We start from the raw sequence: 20,077 nt of genomic DNA, 5'->3' as shown, positions 1-20,077 counted from the left end.
GGATAAGAGATTGCTGTAGTCACTGAGTAAGGAGAATAAGTGTTTATTACTCACCTGTGCTGATATCTGTAGGGATCTCCTCCTCCTTACACTGCTGATCACCCCTCACATACGTGTCTTCTTCTCCCTCTATATCTTCTACCTTTATATCAGTGACATACGTCTCTACTTCTCCCTCTATATCTTCTGTCTTCATATCAGTCACATACGTCTCTTCTTCTCCCTCTATATCTTCTGCCTTTATATCAGTCATATACGTCTCTTCTTCTCCCTCTATATCTTCTGCCTTTATATCAGTCACATACGTCTCTTCTTCTCCCTCTGTATCTTCTACCTTCATATCAGTCACATACGTCTCTTCTTCTCCCTCTATATCTTCTGCATTCATATCAGTCACATACGTCTCTTCTTCTCCCTCTATATCTTCTGCCTTTATATCAGTCATATACGTCTCTTCTTCTCCCTCTATATCTTCTGCCTTTATATCAGTCACATACGTCTCTTCTTCTCCCTCTGTATCTTCTACCTTCATATCAGTCACATACGTCTCTTCTTCTCCCTCTATATCTTCTGCATTCATATCAGTCACATACGTCTCTTCTTCTCCCTCTATATCTTCTGCCTTTATATCAGTCACATACGTCTCTTCTTCTCCCTCTGTATCTTCTGCCTTTATATCAGTCACATACGTCTCTTCTTCTCCCTCTATATCTTCTGCCTTTATATCAGTCACATACGTCTCTTCTCCCTCTATATCTTCAGTCTTTATATCAGTCATATATGTCTCTTCTTCTCCCTCTATATCTTCAGTCTTTATATCAGTCACATACGTCTCTTCTTCTCCCTCTGTATCTTCTGCCTTTATATCACTCACATACGTCTCTTCTTTTCCCTCTATATATTCTGTTTTAATATCAGACAGACGTTCTACCTAAAAACACAAAAATTTGCACAGTCAGACTTAACTGAGGTGAAACAGTATAATATCAGTGTATAAGACACACAGCTCCTCTACAGATCATATAGTGACAGTCACTGAGGTATATTGGAGAGACCCTAAATCCCACCTACCTGATCCTCCTGTGGGATCCTGTGATTCTCCTCTGTACAATCCTGGGAATACAGAGGACGGGGACATCTCTCTGGGGTATCTCTGTTACTGGGCCCATCTGTAGGAGACACACAGTGACTGAGTACAGTGTATATATGTGATTATCAGATGATGTGTGTATATAGGGGCCCCCCATACCTGCTCTCCCCTGTACAATACATGACAGTCTCCTCTTACCCAGTGATGTGAGGGGACGGTGATTCTCCATCATCACGTCCTTGTACAGACCCCTGTGTTCCTCTATATACTCCCCCTCCTGCATGGAGACATAGACAGTGACATCCTGACACCTTATAGGAACCTGACACCCACAGTGATACAGTCATCACCCAGACACATCCCCTGGTGTTACTGTATAATGTCCCATTCCCAGCAGTCACCTCTCCAGTCATCACCCAGACACGTCCCCTGGTGTTACAGTATAATGCCCGATTCCCATCAGTCACCTCTCCAGTAATCACCCAGACACGTCCCCTGGTGTTACTATATAATGTCCCATTCCCAGCAGTCACCTTTTCCAGTCATCACCCAGACACATCCCCTGGTGTTACTGTATAATGTCCCATTCCCAGCAGTCACCTCTCCAGTCATCACCCAGACACATCCCCTGGTGTTACTGTATAATGTCCCATTCCCAGCAGTCACCTTTTCCAGTCATCACCCAGACACATCCCCTGGTGTTACAGTATAATGTCCCATTCCCAGCAGTCATCTCTCCAGTCATCACCCAGACACATCCCCTGGTGTTACCGTATAATGTCCCATTCCCAGCAGTTACCTCTCCAGTCATCACCAGACACATTCCCTGGTGTTACTGTATAATATCCCATTCCCAGCAGTCACCTCTCCAGTCAGCAGCTGAATTATCTTGTAGGGTGTTCCAGGATCTTCTGGTCAATGTGTCTCATGTGTCAGTGAGTGAGGTGGAGGCACCGTGATGGGGCTCTGGGTCCTGCGCAGTCCTCCTGACACACGGGGATGGCTGCTCTGTGTCTCACACTCACCGGATGTCTTCTTCACTACTGTGTAACCCTGCGAAATGGGGGGAGACATCACTGTAAATACACACGGATCCCCTCACCTCCCCAGTCATGTCCCTGTATTATTAATATAGATATGTGATGTCACTGTGACGCTCCCAGTTCCCCTCACGTCCCCAGTCATGTCCCTGTATTATTACTATAGATATAAGTGATGTCACTGTGACACTCCCAGATCCCCTCACGTCCCCAGTCATGTCCCTGTATTATTACTACTGTGCCAATAGACACACTCATCCCAACCCACACAGTGCACCTGTCCTGTAACGGGCACACTTACCTCTGCATTATGATTACCTCCTTTCTAATCAATGTACCTACCAGACATACACACCAGGGACGTGCGGTGAGGTACATTTATCAGGAGGCACTGGCTAGTACAAGAGCCAGATTTACACACAATATATGAGCCCAAGGATTACACATAGGTGCAGCGGTATACACACGTGGGCATTATACACAGGTGCAGCGGTATACACACGTGGGCATTATACACAGGTGCAGCGGTATACACACGTGGGCATTATACACACGTGGGCATTATACACAGGTGCAGCGCTATACACACGTGGGCATTATACACAGGTGCAGCGCTATACACACGTGGGCATTATACACAGGTGCAGCGCTATACACACGTGGGCATTATACACAGGTGCAGCGCTATACACACGTGGGCATTATACACAGGTGCAGCGCTATACACACGTGGGCATTATACACAGGTGCAGCGCTATACACACGTGGGCTATATACACTGGTGCAGCGGTATACACACGTGGGCTATATACACAGGTGCAGCGGTATACACACGTGGGCTATATACACAGGTGCAGAGGTATACACACATGGGCATTATACACAGGTGCAGAGGTATACACACGTGGGCTATATACACAGGTGCAGAGCTATACACACGTGGGCTATATACACAGGTGCAGTGGTATACTCACGTGGGCATTATACACAGGTGCAGAGGTATATACACGTGGGCATTATACACAGGTGCAGCGGTATACACACGTGGGCATTATACACAGGTGCAGTAGTATACACACGTGGGCATTAGACACAGGTGCAGTGGTATATAAATGTGGGCATTAGACACAGGTGCAGTGGTATATACACACATGGGCTATATACACAGGTGCAGAGGTATATACACGTGGGCATTATACACAGGTGCAGAGGTATACACACGTGGGCATTATACACAGGTGCAGAGGTATACACACGTGGGCATTATACACAGGTGCAGTAGTATACACACGTGGGCATTAGACACAGGTGCAGAGGTATACACACGTGAGCATTATACACAGGTGCAGAGGTATACACACGTGGGCATTATACACAGGTGCAGAGGTATACACACGTGGGCATTATACACAGGTGCAGAGGTATACACACGTGGGCATTATACACAGGTGCAGTAGTATACACACGTGGGCATTAGACACAGGTGCAGAGGTATACACACGTGGGCATTATACACAGGTGCAGAGGTATACACACGTGGGCTATATACACAGGTGCAGAGGTATACACACGTGGGCATTATACACAGGTGCAGAGGTATACACACGTGGGCATTATACACAGGTGCAGAGGTATACACACGTGGGCATTAGACACAGGTGCAGCGGTATATACACGTGGGCATTATACACAGGTGCAGAGGTATACACACGTGGGCATTAAACACAGGTGCAGAGGTATACACACGTGGGCATTATACACAGGTGCAGGGTATATACACGTGGGCATTATACACAGGTGCAGAGGTATATACACGTGGGCATTATACACAGGTGCAGAGGTATACACACGTGGGCATTATACACAGGTGCAGAGGTATACACACGTGGGCATTATACACAGGTGCAGGGTATATACACGTGGGCATTATACACAGGTGCAGAGGTATATACACGTGGGCATTATACACAGGTGCAGAGGTATACACACGTGGGCATTATACACTGGTGCAGAGGTATACACACGTGGGCATTAGACACAGGGGCAGAGGTATACACACGTGGGCATTATACACAGGTGCAGAGGTATACACACGTGGGCATTATACACAGGTGCAGAGGTATACACACGTGGGCATTAGACAGGGGCAGAGGTATACACACGTGGGCATTATACACAGGTGCAGAGGTATACACACGTGGGCATTATACACAGGTGCAGAGGTATATACACGTGGGCATTATACACAGGTGCAGAGGTATACACACGTGGGCATTGTACACAGGTGCAGAGGTATACACACGTGGGCATTAGACACAGGTGCAGAGGTATACACACGTGGGCTATATACACAGGTGCAGAGGTATACACACGTGGGCTATATACACAGGTGCAGAGGTATACACACGTGGGCTATATACACAGGTGCAGTAGTATACTCACGTGGGCATTATACACAGGTGCAGAGGTATACACACGTGGGCATTAGACACAGGTGCAGTGGTATATACACACGTGGGCATTATACACAGGTGCAGTGGTATATACATGTGGGCATTATACACAGGTGCAGAGATATACACACGTGGGCACTATACACAGGTGCAGAGGTATACACACGTGGGCATTATACACAGGTGCAGAGGTATACACACGTGGGCATTAGACACAGGTGCAGTGGTATATAAATGTGGGCATTAGACACAGGTGCAGTGGTATATACATGTGGGCATTATACACAGGTGCAGAGGTATATACATTTGGGCATTATATACAGGTGCAGCAGTATATACACATTTGGGCATTATACACAGGTGCAGCAGTATATACACATTTGGGCACTATACACAGGTGCAGCGGTATATACATGTGGACATTATACACAGGTGCAGCAGGGGCATTATACACAGGAGGAGTAGTATAAATTTGTTGAGTGCGGGTAAGGTAGGTGGAGGGGGGGGGGGGGCACTGCCTCACCTACAATAGAATTTTTACTTCAGACTTTTGACTACAGAAATTATTAGAATAATACAAAGATATTTATATGTTCTTTGTATTTTTTATATACTGTATACAGTCTAAACTGGGGCGTATATGTTAGTATGACAGGAAAAGCTCCGTCTCCCCGCACGTCACTGATACACAGGTACACCCGACCCCATGTCTGCGGAGCGTTCTACCCTCACTTCTGCTGTGCACACTTCTCCCACCACAACCTAACTGTGATGTGTGCGCATCCTACCCTCACTGATGTGCACACTTCTCCCACCACAACCTAACTGTGATGTGTGCGCATCCTACCCTCACTGATGTGCCTACTGGTCACACACCCCACCCCCATGCAGCTACAATCACACATCCCACCCTCACTATGCTGTGCCTGCTGGTTATACCCCCAATGCAGCCACCGGTCATGCAACCTCACCCCCATGCAGCCACAAGGTCACACAACTCCTCCCTCATGCAGCCACCGGTCACGCAACTCCTCCCCCATGCAGCCACCAGTCACACCGACAGGTGACGGCCAGGGGGAGAGGGGGGCGGGAACGACAGGTGACGGCCGGGGGGGGGGGGGGGAGGGGGGACACAGGTGACGGCCGGGGGAGGCGAGGAAAAGACAGGTGACGCGGTGGGTTTGAAACGACAGCTGACGGCCAGGGGGGCGGGGGAGAACGACGACAGGTGACGATCAGGGGTGGGGGAACGACAGGTGACGGCCATGGGGGGGGGGGGAACGCGAAGTGACAGTCAGGGGGGACGGCAGGTGATGAAAAGGGGGTGGCAGGAGAGGAAGATGCGTCAGGGTACAGCCAGGCAGATGGAGGAGAGGCAGGTGATGAGTAGGGGGCTGCAGGTGAGGCAGCAGGGTACAAGCAGGAGAGCCAGGTGACGGACATGTGGGTGGCAGGAGATGCAGGTGGTGGAAGATGACGGGCAGGGGGTGGTAGAAGGGGCAATGGAGGAAAGGTACAGGCAGAGAGGCACAGGTAAGACAGGCGGTGGCAGGTGAAAGACAGCGGGTGGTAGTAGAGGCAGGTTACAGGCAGGAAAGTGGCAGGTGATGGGCAGGGGGGTGGTAGGAGAGGTAGGTGGTGGCAGGTGACAGACAGGGGGTGTTAGGAGAGGCAGGGGGCAGCAGGAGTGTCAGGCAACTGGCAAGCGTCTGCAGACGACTGGCAGGGTACAGGACAGGGTGGTAGGGTATAGACTGAGGACGGCAGGTGGTGGCAAGAGAGACGGGTGACAGATGGGGTGGTAGGGTACAGGCAGGGGGTGGAAGGAGCGGTGGGTGGCAGGGTACAGAAGGGTACAGGCAGGGGGTGGCAGGTAAAGGCGGGTGACAAACAGGGAGTGGCAGATGACATGCAAGGGATGGCATAAGAGGTGGGTGACATGCAGGGGGTGGCAGGAGAGGTGGGTGACAGACAGGGAGGGGCAGATGAAAAGCAGTGGATGGCATGAGAAGTGGATGACAGACAGGGGGTGGTAAGGTACAGGACAGGGTGGTAGGGTATAGACTGGGGGCGGCAGGAGAGGCAGGTGGTTGGGTACAGGCAGGGGGTGGCAGGAGTGGTGAGTGACAGGCAGTGGGTGGCAGGGTACAGGCAGGAGGTGGAAGGAAAGGTGGGTGACAGGAGTGGTGGGTGACAGGCAGCGAGTGGCAGGGGGAGGCAGATAACATGTAGGGGATGGCATAAGAGGTGGGTGACAGGCAGGGGCGTCAGCAGAGGCGGGTGACATACAGGGAGTAACAGATGACAGGCAGGGTGGTAAGGTACAGGCAGGGGGTAGCAGGTGACAGGCAGGGGGCAGCAGGTGAGGAGGCATTCGGAGAGTGTCAGGGGCAGCAGGTGATGGGGCATTAGGACAATGTCAGGGGCAGGAGAGGGGGCATTAATTAGGAGAATGTCAGGGGCAGCAGGTGAGGGGGCTTTAGGAGAATGTCAGGGGCAGCAGGTGAGGGGGCTTTAGGAGAATGTCAGGGGCAGCAGGTGAGGGGGCTTTAGGAGAATGTCAGGGGCAGCAGGTGAGGGGGCATTAGGAGAATGTCAGGGGCAGCAGGTGAGGGGGCATTAGGAGAATGTCAGGGGCAGCAGGTGAGGGGGCATTAGGAGAATGTCAGGGGCAGCAGGTGAGGGGGCATTAGGAGAATGTCAGGGGCAGCAGGTGAGGGGGCATTAGGAGAATGTCAGGGGCATTAGGAGAATGTCAGGGGCATTAGGAGAATGTCAGGGGCATTAGGAGAATGTCAGGGGCATTAGGAGAATGTCAGGGGCATTAGGAGAATGTCAGGGGCAGCAGGTGAGGGGGCATTAGGAGAATGTCAGGGGCAGCAGGTGAGGGGGCATTAGGAGAATGTCAGGGGCAGCAAGTGAGGGGGCATTAGGATAATGTCAGGGGCAGCAAGTGAGGGGGTATTAGGATAATGTCAGGGGCAGCAAGTGAGGGGGTATTAGGATAATGTCAGGGGCAGCAAGTGAGGGGGTATTAGGATAATGTCAGGGGCAGCAAGTGAGGGGGTATTAGGATAATGTCAGGGGCAGCAAGTGAGGGGGTATTAGGATAATGTCAGGGGCAGCAAGTGAGGGGGTATTAGGAGAATATAGGGGCAGGTGGGAGGCTATTAGGAGAATATAGGGGCAGGTGAGGGGGTATTAGGAAAATATAGGGGCAGCAGGTGAGGGGGTATTAGGAGAATATAGGGGCATTAGGAGAATATAGGGGCAGGTGAGGGGGTATTAGGAAAACATAGGGGCCGCAGGTGAGGGGGCATTAGGAGAATGTCAGGGGCCTCAGGTGAGGGGGCATTAGGACAATGTCAGGGGCCGCAGGTGAGGGGGCATTAGGACAATGTCAGGGGCCGCAGGTGAGGGGGCATTAGGACAATGTCAGGGGCCGCAGGTGAGGGGGCATTAGGACAATGTCAGGGGCCGCAGGTGAGGGGGCATTAGGACAATGTCAGGGGCCGCAGGTGAGGGGGCATTAGGACAATGTCAGGGGCCGCAGGTGAGGGGGCATTAGGACAATGTCAGGGGCCGCAGGTGAGGGGGCATTAGGACAATGTCAGGGGCCGCAGGTGAGGGGGCATTAGGACAATGTCAGGGGCCGCAGGTGAGGGGGCATTAGGACAATGTCAGGGGCCGCAGGTGAGGGGGCATTAGGACAATGTCAGGGGCCGCAGGTGAGGGGGCATTAGGACAATGTCAGGGGCCGCAGGTGAGGGGGCATTAGGACAATGTCAGGGGCCGCAGGTGAGGGGGCATTAGGACAATGTCAGGGGCCGCAGGTGAGGGGGCATTAGGGCAATGTCAGGAGCAGCAGGTGAGAGGGCATTAGGGCAATGTCAGGAGCAGCAGGTGAAAGGGCATTAGGACAATGTCAGGGGCAGCAGGTGAGAGGGCATTAGGACAATGTCAGGGGCAGCAGGTGAGAGGGCATTAGGACAATGTCAGGGGCAGAAGGTGTGGGGCCATTAGGACAATGTCAGCGGCAGCAGGTGAGGGGGCATTAAGTGATTGTAGGGAATGCAGGTGAGGGGGTATTAGGAGAATGTCAGTGGCAGGAGAGAGGGCAATAGAAGGGCATTAGGTGAGGGGGCATTAGTAGAATGTCAGGGGAAGGAGAGGGGGTATTAGGATAGGTTGGGGGCAGGGGAGGGGGTATTGGGAGAGGATGGGGGCAGGGGAGGGGGTATTGGGAGAGGATGGGGGCAGGAGAGGGGGTATTAGAGGAGAGGATGGGGGCAGGAGAGGGGGTATTAGAGGAGAGGATGGGGGCAGGAGAGGGGGTATTAGAGGAGAGGATGGGGGCAGGAGAGGGGGTATTAGGAGAGGATGGGGCAGGAGAAGGGGTATTAGGAGAGGATGGGGGCAGGAGAGGGGGTATTAGGAGAGGTTGGGGCAGGAGAGGGGGTATTAGGAGAGGTTGGGGCAGGAGAGGGGGTATTAGGAGAGGTTGGGGCAGGAGAGGGGGTATTAGGAGAGGTTGGGGCAGGAGAGGGGTATTAGGAGAGGTTGGGGCAGGAGAGGGGGTATTAGGAGAGGTTGGGGCAGGAGAGGGGGTATTAGGAGAGGTTGGGGCAGGAGAGGGGGTATTAGGAGAGGTTGGGGCAGGAGAGGGGGTATTAGGAGAGGTTGGGGCAGGAGAGGGGGTATTAGGAGAGGTTGGGGCAGGAGAGGGGTATTAGGAGAGGTTGGGGCAGGAGAGGGGGTATTAGGAGAGATTGGGGCAGGAGAGGGGGTATTAGGAGAGATTGGGGCAGGAGAGGGGGTATTAGGAGAGGATGGGGCAGGAGAGGGGGTATTAGGAGAGGATGGGGCAGGAGAGGGGGTATTAGGAGAGGTGGGGGCAGGAGAGGGGGTATTAGGAGAGGTGGGGGCAGGAGAGGGGGTATTAGGAGAGGTGGGGGCAGGAGAGGGGGTATTAGGAGAGGTGGGGGCAGGAGAGGGGGTATTAGGAGAGGTGGGGGCAGGAGAGGGGGTATTAGGAGAGGTGGGGGCAGGAGAGGGGGTATTAGGAGAGGTGGGGGCAGGAGAGGGGGTATTAGGAGAGGTGGGGGCAGGAGAGGGGGTATTAGGAGAGGTGGGGGCAGGAGAGGGGGTATTAGGAGGTGGGGGCAGGAGAGGGGGTATTAGGAGAGGTGGGGGCAGGAGAGGGGGTATTAGGGTATTAGGAGAGGTTGGGGCAGGAGAGGGGGTATTAGGAGAGGTGGGGGCAGGAGAGGGGGTATTAGGAGAGGTGGGGGCAGGAGAGGGGGTATTAGGAGAGGTGGGGGCAGGAGAGGGGGTATTAGGAGAGGTGGGGGTATTAGGAGAGGTGGGGGCAGTAGAGGGGGTATTAGGAGAGGTGGGGGCAGGAGAGGGGGTATTAGGAGAGAATGGGGCAGGAGAGGGGGTATTAGGAGAGGATGGGGGCAGGAGAGGGGTTATTAGGAGAGGATGGGGGCAGGAGAGGGGGTATTAGGTGAGGATGGGGGCAGGAGAGGGGGTATTAGGAGAGGATGGGGGCAGGAGAGGGGGTATTAGGAGAGGTGGGGGCAGGAGAGGCGGTAATAGGAGAGGTGGGGGCAGGAGAGGGGTATTAGGAGAGGTTGGGGCAGGAGAGGGGGTATTAGGAGAGGATGGGGCAGGAGACAGGAGGGATGAGGGGACATTACCTGGAGGATAAGGCAGCAGCTCACACACTGGCCTGGACGGAGGAATGTGTACAGGAAGTGGGCGGGATGGCATTTCCGTGGGATCGTCAGCATAACGCATGGGATTATGGGTAGTGACTACCACGGTAACTCAGCAACCAGGAGCAGCCCCGCCCACTCACTACTTATAGGTCGCAGCTTCAAGTCACTATCACACTCAGCCCCGCCCTTACTCCCTCTCATAGGCCGCAATGCTCTGTCACTCATTTACCTCCAGCCCCGCCCACTCATTGCCCATTGGATGCAGCTTCTCTTCACACAACAACCTCTCCCTGCCCGCCCACTCTCCCGCCCATTGGCCGCCGTATCCTATCACTCTCCTGCTGTACATTGGCCGCGGCCACGCCCACTCTGCGGCTCATAAATCGCAGCTTCCAGTCAGTTACACCCAGCCCCGCCCTCTCTCCCTCTCATAGGTCGCAATGCCCCGTCACTCAACTATCTCCAGCTCCGCCCACAGCACGCAGTTGCCCGTCACTCAGCCATCATTAGCCCCGCCTACTCTCTGTCCCCGGCTCCCTGTTACGTCATTATCAGAGCTCAGACTCATTCCCACAAGGCAGCAGGAGCAGAGAGCAGCCATTGCTGTGTCTGGCAGCAGGTAATGATATTATTATTATTACATACCCTCCAACTGTACCTTTTTAATAGGTACAGTACCTTTTTTTTATGGTCTGTACCTATTTTTGGCTCTCCAAACTTCCATTGAAAGTATAGGAAAAGGGGCGTGGCCACACCCCTTTTTCTAATTTGTACCGATTTGTGTGTGTAAAATGTTGGAGGGTATGTTATTATTATTCTATAGGCTGAGCAGCTCTGGTGTCAGGTTCTGTACTACAGGGGGAGCAGCCTCTGGTGCCTTGTTATAGTGCAGCTGGAGCAGCCTCTGGTGCTGCATTATCCCTGTACAGGTGGCTGACACTCTAGTGTCCTATTACTGTAATACAGGTGGCGCAGACCCCGCCGTTACCGTAATACAGGTGACGCAGACCCTGCCTTTACCGTAATACAGGTGGTGCAGACCCCGCCGTTACCGTAATACAGGTGGCGCAGACCCCGCCGTTACCGTAATACAGGTGGCACAGACCCCGCCATTACCGTAATACAGGTGACACAGACCCCGCCGTTACCGTAATACAGGTGGCATAGATCCCGCCGTTACCGTAATACAGGTGGCGCAGACCCCGCCATTACTGTAATACAGGTGGCGCAGACCCCGCCGTTACCGTAATACAGGTGGCACAGACCCCGCCATTACCGTAATACAGGTGACACAGACCCCGCCGTTACCGTAATACAGGTGGTGCAGACCCCGCCGTTACCGTAATACAGGTGGCATAGATCCCGCCATTACCATAATACAGGTGGCGCAGACCCCGCCATTACTGTAATACAGCAGGCACAAGACACTGCGGTTACCAAAATACAAGTGGCGCAGACCGCGCCGTTACCGTAATACAGGTGTCGCAGACCCCGCCATTACCAGACCCCGCCGTTACCGTAATACAGGTGGCGCAGACCCCACCGTTACCGTAATACAGGTGGCGCAGACCCCGCCGTTACCGTAATACAGGTGGCGCAGACCCCGCCGTTACCGTAATACAGGTGTCGCAGACCCCGCCATTACCAGACCCCGCCGTTACCGTAATACAGGTGGCGCAGACCCCACCGTTACCGTAATACAGGTGACACAGCCCCCACCGTTACCGTAATACAGGTGGCGCAGACCCCGCCGTTACTGTAATACAGGTGGCGCAGACCCCGTCGTTACCGTAATACAGGTGGCGCAAGACCGCACCGTTACCGTAATACAGGTGGCGCAGTCCCCACTGTTACCGTAATACAGATGGCGCACATCCCACCTTTACAGTGATTCAGGTAGCACAGAACCCGCCGTTACTGTAATTCCATAAACGGGACATTACAGGTGTTGTGTCCTGTGGCATTGTACTATACAGGTGGAGCGGCATATGTTGTATTAATATTCAGTGGAGCTGTATTAAAATACAGGGGAGTGGCATGTGTTGTCCTACTGTACAGGGGGAGCGACCTGGGGCATCCTCCTATACGGGGTAGTGGATTATGACTTCCTACTATACAGGGTGGAGCAGCCTGTGTTGCCCTTTTATACAGGGTAAGTGGCCTGTGGTGTCTTGTTACTTTTATTATATAGGGTGAGCGACATGTATTGTACAGAAGGAGTGGCCTGTGTTGTCATATTACAGGGGTAGCATCCTGTACTGTCATAGTATACAGGGGGAGTGGCCTGTATTGTCATATTACAGGGGTAGCATCCTGTACTGTCATAGTATACAGATGGAGCGGCCTGTGTTGTCATAATATACAAGTGGAGGGACCTGTGGTGTCTTGTTACTATTATTATATAGGGTGGGCGGAATGTATTTTCTCTTACGTCCTAGAGGATGCTGGGGACTCCAAAAGGACCATGGGGTATAGACGGGCTCCGCAGGAAATCAGGCACACTAAAAGACTTTAGACTGGGTGTGAACTGGCTCCTCCCTCTATGCCCCTCCTCCAGACCTCAGTTAGACTTTGTGCCCAGGAGTGATGGGTCACACACTAGGGGAGCTCTACTAAGTTTCTCTAGAAAAGACTTTTTGTTAGGTTTATTATTTTCAGGGACCTGCTGGCTACAGGCTCCCTGCAGCGTGGGAGTGAGGGGAGAGAAGCAGGACCTACTTCTGTGAGTTTCAAGGCTCTGCTTCTCGGCTACTGGACACCATTAGCTGCAGAGGGTTCGATCACTTGGTGCGCCTAGCTGCTTGTTCCCGGAGCCACGCCGTCACCCCCTCACAAAGCCAGAAGAAAGAAGTCGGGTGAGTATGAGAAGTACAGAAGACATCAGGACGGCAGAAGACTTCAGAGATCAGAAGGTAACAGCACAGCGTAACGCGGTGCTCCATGCTCCCACTCGTCACACCAACGGCATTTCACTTGGGTGCAGGGCGCTGGGGGGGGGGTGCCCTGGGCAGCATGTCTCTGTGGTCAAAAGGCGGCATAGCGATGGGGAGGGCTGCGGTACTCTCCACAGACCCCCGCCGCCATAAAAATTCATTTTTAGCATGTTTAAATTTGGCGGGCCGGAGCCCGCCGGGAAGGGGCGGAGCTTCGGTCCGGAGATCACCGGCGCCATTTTCTCTCCACGAGGGCAGAGAGGAGACGCTGCGGTGGACCTCCGGGCTCCTAATAGCAAGTATTAAGGGGCAATCCTTACTGGTGGGGCCACAGTCGGGTGATCCATGAAGTGTTAAGGCGCTTATGTATATATATATATATATATCGTGTATAGCGATATATAGGCGCCGGGGTGTGGGCTGGCATACTCCCTCTGTGTCCCTTACCTAGCTTCTGTTGTAGGCCTGTGACCTGCAGAGTTGTGTCGGTTGTGAGTAGTGTCGGTACTTGGTGTCGACATGGCTGAGGCTTCTTCCCCGGAGGATGGGGGAGTGGATGCAGGGCTCGACTTAGGAATGTCGACGCAGCCGGCTCCTGACTTGGTGACGTTGCTAAGTACACTGAATTCCAGTGTCACTTCTTTGTCAAAAAGATTAGAATTGTCTGAGGAGCAGACACAGGTATGGAGACGATCCATGGAAGAGGCTTTGTCCCAGGTCCAGACCCCATCTGGGTCACAAAAGAGGCCCTTTAATCAGGTGGCTGATACTGATACCGACACGGATTCTGATTCCGATGTCGATTTCACGGAAGCAGCGGTACATCCCCGTTTACTTAAAAGCATTCATTACATGATTGTAGCTATAAAAGAAGTTTTGAACATTTCTGACGAACCTGCAGTACAGGAAACAAGGATTTGCTTGTTCAAGGGTAAAAAACCTGAGGAGAAATTTCCTCCCTCTCATGAAATGAATGCTCTTTGTGAAAAGGCTTGGGAGTCGCCGGATAAGAAATGGCAGATTCCTAAGAGAATTTACATGGCGTATCCTTTTCCCTCAGACGACAGGGAAAAATGGGAAACATCTCCAACTGTTGACAAGGCTTTATCTTGTTTGTCTAAGAAAGTGGCGCTTCCGTCTCCCGACACTGCAACTCTAAAGGATCCGGCGGATCGCAAGCTGGAGACGTCTTTGAAGTCCATTTTCGCTAATTCTGGGGCGTTGCTCAGACCCGCTGTGGCGTCCGTATGGGTGAGTAGTGCCATTGCTAAATGGGCTGAAAGTTTAGCAAATGAAGTAGAGACTCTGGATAGAGATAATGTACTACTAACTCTTGGTTATATTAAGGACGCAGCAGATTATATGAAGGATGCGGCAAGGGACATCTGTCTCTTGGCTTCCAGAACCAACGCCATGTCCATATCTGCATGGAGAGCCCTGTGGATCCATCAATGGAATGCGGATGCCGACTCCAAGAAGAATATGGAAGCACTACCATTCAAAGGTACTGTCCTATTCGGTGACGGCTTGGCTGACCTGGTCTCAACCGCGACCGCGGGTAAGGCCTCGTTTCTTCCTTATGTTCCCACACAACAGAAAAAGGCACCACATCCACAGATGCAGTCCTTTCGTCACAACAAATACAGACGTGGAAAAGGTTCAGCCTTTCTCGCCTCCAAGGGTAGAGGGAGGGGACGAAAATCTGCTGCAGGGTCAAACGCGCAGGACCAAAAGTCCTCCCTTGCTCCTGCCAAGCCCGCCGCATGACGCTGGGGCTTCCCTGGGTGAGTCCGAACCGGTGGGGGGCCGGCTTCGAAGTTTCAGTCAGGTCTGGTTTCAATCAGACCTGGATCCCTGGATACTAGAGATCGTGTCCCAGGGTTACAAACTGGAATTTCAGGAGATACCCCCTCATCGGTTCTTCATTTCGGCATTACCGGTTTGTCTTCCGGACAGGGAGGTAGTGCTAGCAGCAATTCAAAAACTATGTTTGCAGAGGGTCATTGTTCCCGTCCCCTCTTCTCAGAGGGGGGAAGGGTTCTACTCGAGCCTCTTCGTAGTGCCGAAACCGGACGGTTCGGTCAGACCAATTCTAAATTTAAAATCTCTCAATCCATACTTGAAAGTGTTCAAGTTCAAGATGGAATCCCTTCGTGCTGTCATTTCCAGTCTGGAGGGGGGGGGGGGGAGTATATGGTGTCAGTCGACATAAAAGATGCCTACTTACACGTCCCAATATACCCTTCGCATCAGGCTTTCCTCAGGTTTGCGATACAGGACTCTCATTACCAATTTCAGACGTTGCCGTTTGGTCTTTCCACGGCTCCAAGAATTTTCACCAAGGTCATGGCGGAAATGATGGTGCTGCTTCGCAAACAGGGGGTTTCCATTATCCCGTACTTGGACGATCTCCTGATAAAGGCGCGGTCCAAGGAACGGTTGCTAAAGAATGTGGAGTTGTCCCTGTCGGTTCTGAGACAACATGGTTGGGTCCTAAATTTACCAAAGTCACAGTTGATTCCGACCACGCGTCTTCCGTTTCTGGGCATGATTCTTGATACAGGGGTGCAGAAGGTATTCCTTCCAGAAGAAAAGGCTCGGGGTTGCAGACGATGGTCAGGGACCTTCTGAAACCGCCACGGGTGTCAGTACATCATTGTACCCGGGTTCTGGGGAAGATGGTCGCGACGTACGAAGCCATTCCTTATGGCAGGTTTCACGCCCGGGTATTTCAGTGGGACTTACTGAGCAAATGGTCAGGGTCCCATCTACACATTCACCAGAAGATCAGCCTGTCCCCCAGAACCAGAATCTCCCTACTATGGTGGCTAACAGTGGATCACCTCCTGGAGGGACGCCGCTTCGGGATCCAAGAGTGGGTACTTCTGACAACGGACGCAAGTCTCCGGGGCTGGGGCGCGGTCACCCGAGGAAGAAATTTCCAGGGAAAATGGTCGACCCAAGAAGCCTGTCTCCACATAAATGTTCTAGAATTAAGAGCCATTTACAACGGCCTGCTCCAAGCAAGAAGTCTTCTCCAGGGTCATCCGGTTCTGGTACAGTCAGACAACATCACAGCAGTGGCCCATGTAAACCGCCAAGGCGGAACGAAGAGCAGAGCGGCGATGGTGGAGTCGACAAAGATACTTCGCTGGGCGGAACAACACCTCAGCGCATTGTCAGCGGTCTTCCTACCAGGGGTGGACAACTGGGAAGCTGATTTTCTCAGCAGACACGATCTTCATCCGGGAGAGTGGGCTCTGCACCAAGAGGTTTTTGCAGAAGTGACAGATCGCTGGGGAATTCCAATGATAGACATGATGGCGTCTCGACTCAACAAGAAGCTCCCGAGATACTGTTCCAGAGCAAGGGACCCACAGGCCACGGCAGTGGACGCCCTGGTATCGCCGTGGATCTTCCGATCTGTGTATGTGTTCCCTCCTCTTCCTCTCATTCCAAGGGTGCTGGCAATCATTCGTCGAACAGGGGTTCAGGCAATTCTGGTCGCACCAGACTGGCCGAGAAGGGCCTGGTACCCGGATCTTCAGAACTTGGTAGTGGACGATCCTTGGCCGCTTCCTCTAAGAGAGGATCTGTTGATGCAGGATCCGTGTGTGTTTCCAGACTTACCGCGGCTACGTTTGATGGCATGGAGGTTGAGCGCCAGATCTTAGCTCGCAAGGGTATTCCCAGAGAGGTCATCCCAACTCTCATTAAGGCTAGGAAGGAGGTTACGGCGAAACATTACCACCGTATTTGGAGGAAATACATTTCCTGGTGTGAGGTTAAAAAGGCCCCGGTGGAGAAGTTTCACTTGGGTCGTTTTCTCCATTTCTTACAGGCGGGGGTAGATGCAGGCCTGAAGTTGGGCTCCATTAAGGTGCAGATTTCAGCTCTGTCAATTTTCTTTCAACGAGAATTAGCCACCATTCCAGAGGTGCAGACTTTTGTCAAAGGCGTGATGCATATCAATCCACCGTTTGTACCGCCTGTAGCTCCATGGGACCTTGAGGTTGTCCTGCGATTCCTTATGTCTTCCTGGTTTGAACCTTTGCGGAAGGTTGATTTAAGATTTCTCACTTGGAAGGTGGTTATGCTGTTGGCACTGGCATCTGCCAGACGAGTTTCGGAGTTGGCAGCTTTATCGCATAAGAGTCCGTATTTGATATTTCATGCGGATAGAGCGGAATTGAGGACTCGGCCACAATTTCTACCAAAGGTGGTTTCGTCTTTCCACATTAACCAGCCTATTGTCGTTCCGGTAGCTTCGGAGGTTGGGGCGGTTCCAAAGTCGCTAGATGTGGTAAGAGCGTTAAAGGTTTACGTCTCCAGGACAGCCGTTGCTAGGAAGACTGAAGCGTTGTTTGTGTTATATGCAGCAAACAAGCTTGGATATCCAGCGTCGAAACAAACGATTGCTCGCTGGATTTGTAATACGATTCAACAGGCTTACTCATCGGTGGGGTTACCGGTACCGAAGGTGGTGAAAGCCCATTCCACTAGGAAGGTGGGTTCCTCTTGGGCGGCTGCCAGATGGGTCTCGGCACTTCAGCTATGCCGAGCGGCTACTTGGTCGGGTTCGAACACGTTTGCTAAATTCTATAAGTTCGATACACTGGCCGAGGAGGACCTGGCGTTTGCTCAGTCGGTGCTGCAGAGTCGTCCGCACTCTCCCGCCCGTTCTGGAGCTTTGGTATAATCCCCATGGTCCTTTTGGAGTCCCCAGCATCCTCTAGGACGTAAGAGAAAATAGGATTTTGGTACTCACCGTTAAATCCTTTTCTCCTAGTCCGTAGAGGATGCTGGGCGCCCGTCCCAGTGCGGACTATTTCTTACTTTATGAGATCATCTTACGGTTGAGTTGTTTTACGCAACGTTGGTTGTTACAGCTGGTTGCTGAAGGTTTACAGTTAAATGTTTTACGGTTTTGGAGTTATTCCGGTTGTGCGGAATGTCTTTGGTGTGGGCTGGTAGTTTGGTTAGCCCTTAGTTAAACAAAAATCTTTCCATGTACTGTCCATCTCTCCTGGGCACAGTTCCTATAACTGGAGTCTGGGGGAGGGGCATAGAGGGAGGAGCCAGTTCACACCCAGTCTAAAGTCTTTTAGTGTGCCTGATTTCCTGCGGAGCCCGTCTATACCCCATGGTCCTTTTGGAGTCCCCAGCATCCTCTACGGACTAGGAGAAAAGGATTTAACGGTGAGTACCAAAATCCTATTTTCTTTCTATACAGAATGCGTGGCCTGTGTTGTCATAATATACAAGGGCAGCGGCCTGTGTTGTCATAATATACAGGGGTAGCATCCTGTGCTGTCATAGTATACAGGGGGAGCGGCATGTGTTGTCATAATATACAGGGGCAGCGGCATGTGTTGTCATAATATACAGGGGCAGCGGCCTGTGTTGTCATAATATACAGGGGTAGCTATCTGTGCTGTCATAGTATACAGGGGCTGCGGCCTGTGTTGTCATAGTATACAGGGGTAGCTTCCTGTGCTGTCATAGTATACAGGGGGAGCGACCTGTGTTATATTTATTAGCAGTTTCTTATATAGTGCAGCATATTCTGTTGCGCTTTACAATTAGAACAGCAGTAATAGAACAAAACTGGGTAAAAACAGACAAACATAGAGGTAGGAAGGTCCTGCTCGCAAGCTTACAATCTATAGGGAAATAGGCATTGATACACAAGGATAGATGCTACCTGTTGCATAATGGTCCACCAGCTTGCCAGTTTCTTAATGGGTTGTATGATATGATCACCCAGCAATGAGATGAGGTATAGACTGAGAACAACAGAGGACCCAAGACTGAGACTTGCGGTACTCCAACTGATAGAGGTAGAGAAGAAGAGATAGAATCAGAGAAGTGAACACTGAAAGAGCGATTAGATAGGTAGGATGAGAACCAGGAGAGGGCTGTGTCCTGAAGACCTAAAGATTGTAGTAATTGAGAAGAGAGTGGTCAACAGTGTCATAAGCAGCAGAGAGATCTAGAAGAATGAGTAGTGTGTAATGGCCTTTAGATCTAGCAGTGACTAGATCATTCACTACTATGGTCAGCGCCGTCTCTGTGGAGTGTTGGGCATGAAAGCCTGACTGAAGTGGGTCCAATAAGTTGTGGGAGTTAAGAAAGTGTGTTAGGCGAGTGTAGGCAAGTCTCTCAAGTAGCTTGGAGGGATATGGTAGCTGAGAAATGGGACGGTAGTTAGAGAGTGTGTTTGGGTCAGAGTTGTGTTTTTTTTAGAATGGGAGTAATCAGTGCATGCTTAAACAGAGAAGGAAAGATACCAGTAGAGAGAGAGATTACAGATTTTAGTTAAGGTTGGGATAAGCACAGGAGACAAAGTTTTACTGACCTGTGAGGGTATAGGATCAAGAGGAGAATGTTGATACTTCATCTTCACTTGTGGGATCAAATGAAGAGAAAGTGCCAGAGGGTTCAGGTAGGGAATTGAGCAGGTCACTGGCTAAGGAAGAGCGTACCATTTCATCTCAGATTTTATCAACCTTATCCTTGAAGTAGGAGGCAAGTTCTTGTGCACTGATACACAAGACACTATTATTTGCAGCGCCTGCATCAATTAAATAAAATCAGAAAAAATATTTAAAAAAATTAATTGGTGGGGACAATGCTTGGTATACGTTCACCAATATATAGGAGTTGTGTATTGCTCCAATTAGGAATAACTACATGAAAGAAATATGATAGGGGCGCTCATATATCAAAACACTGTACCCAACAAGATAACAGCCATGGAGTCCCAATAGTTATTAAAATGACTTTATTATAAATAACAAATACTTTTGTATCTGTATATATTGCTATTAAATATTAA

At 51.5% G+C, this 20,077-nt stretch overlaps 2 protein-coding genes across 2 annotated transcripts in view; one reads left to right on the top strand and one right to left on the bottom strand.

The window, feature by feature from the left end:
- The window catches only part of LOC134984061 (zinc finger protein 585A-like), a 176,099-nt gene extending 165,708 nt beyond the window's left edge, over window positions 1-10,391 (bottom strand). The window contains exons 1-5 of the mRNA XM_063949702.1: window positions 10,286-10,391; window positions 1,955-2,143; window positions 1,289-1,367; window positions 1,072-1,169; window positions 55-931 (exon numbers count right to left, since the gene is read on the bottom strand). Coding sequence (XP_063805772.1) covers window positions 55-931; window positions 1,072-1,169; window positions 1,289-1,322 — 1,009 coding nt within the window. The 5' untranslated portion in view covers window positions 1,323-1,367; window positions 1,955-2,143; window positions 10,286-10,391. The remainder of the gene's footprint in view (window positions 1-54; window positions 932-1,071; window positions 1,170-1,288; window positions 1,368-1,954; window positions 2,144-10,285) is intronic.
- LOC134984055 (zinc finger protein 260-like) overlaps window positions 1-20,077 on the top strand; it is a 112,188-nt gene that overhangs the window by 62,000 nt on the left and 30,111 nt on the right. The gene's annotated exons all lie outside the window — the stretch shown is intronic.

This window comes from Pseudophryne corroboree (assembly GCF_028390025.1).
Source record: "Pseudophryne corroboree isolate aPseCor3 chromosome 3 unlocalized genomic scaffold, aPseCor3.hap2 SUPER_3_unloc_33, whole genome shotgun sequence".
In the NCBI taxonomy this organism is placed as follows: domain Eukaryota; kingdom Metazoa; phylum Chordata; class Amphibia; order Anura; family Myobatrachidae; genus Pseudophryne; species Pseudophryne corroboree.
Note: the sequence above shows the minus strand (reverse complement) of the source record. Positions and strands in the feature narration are given on the sequence as shown.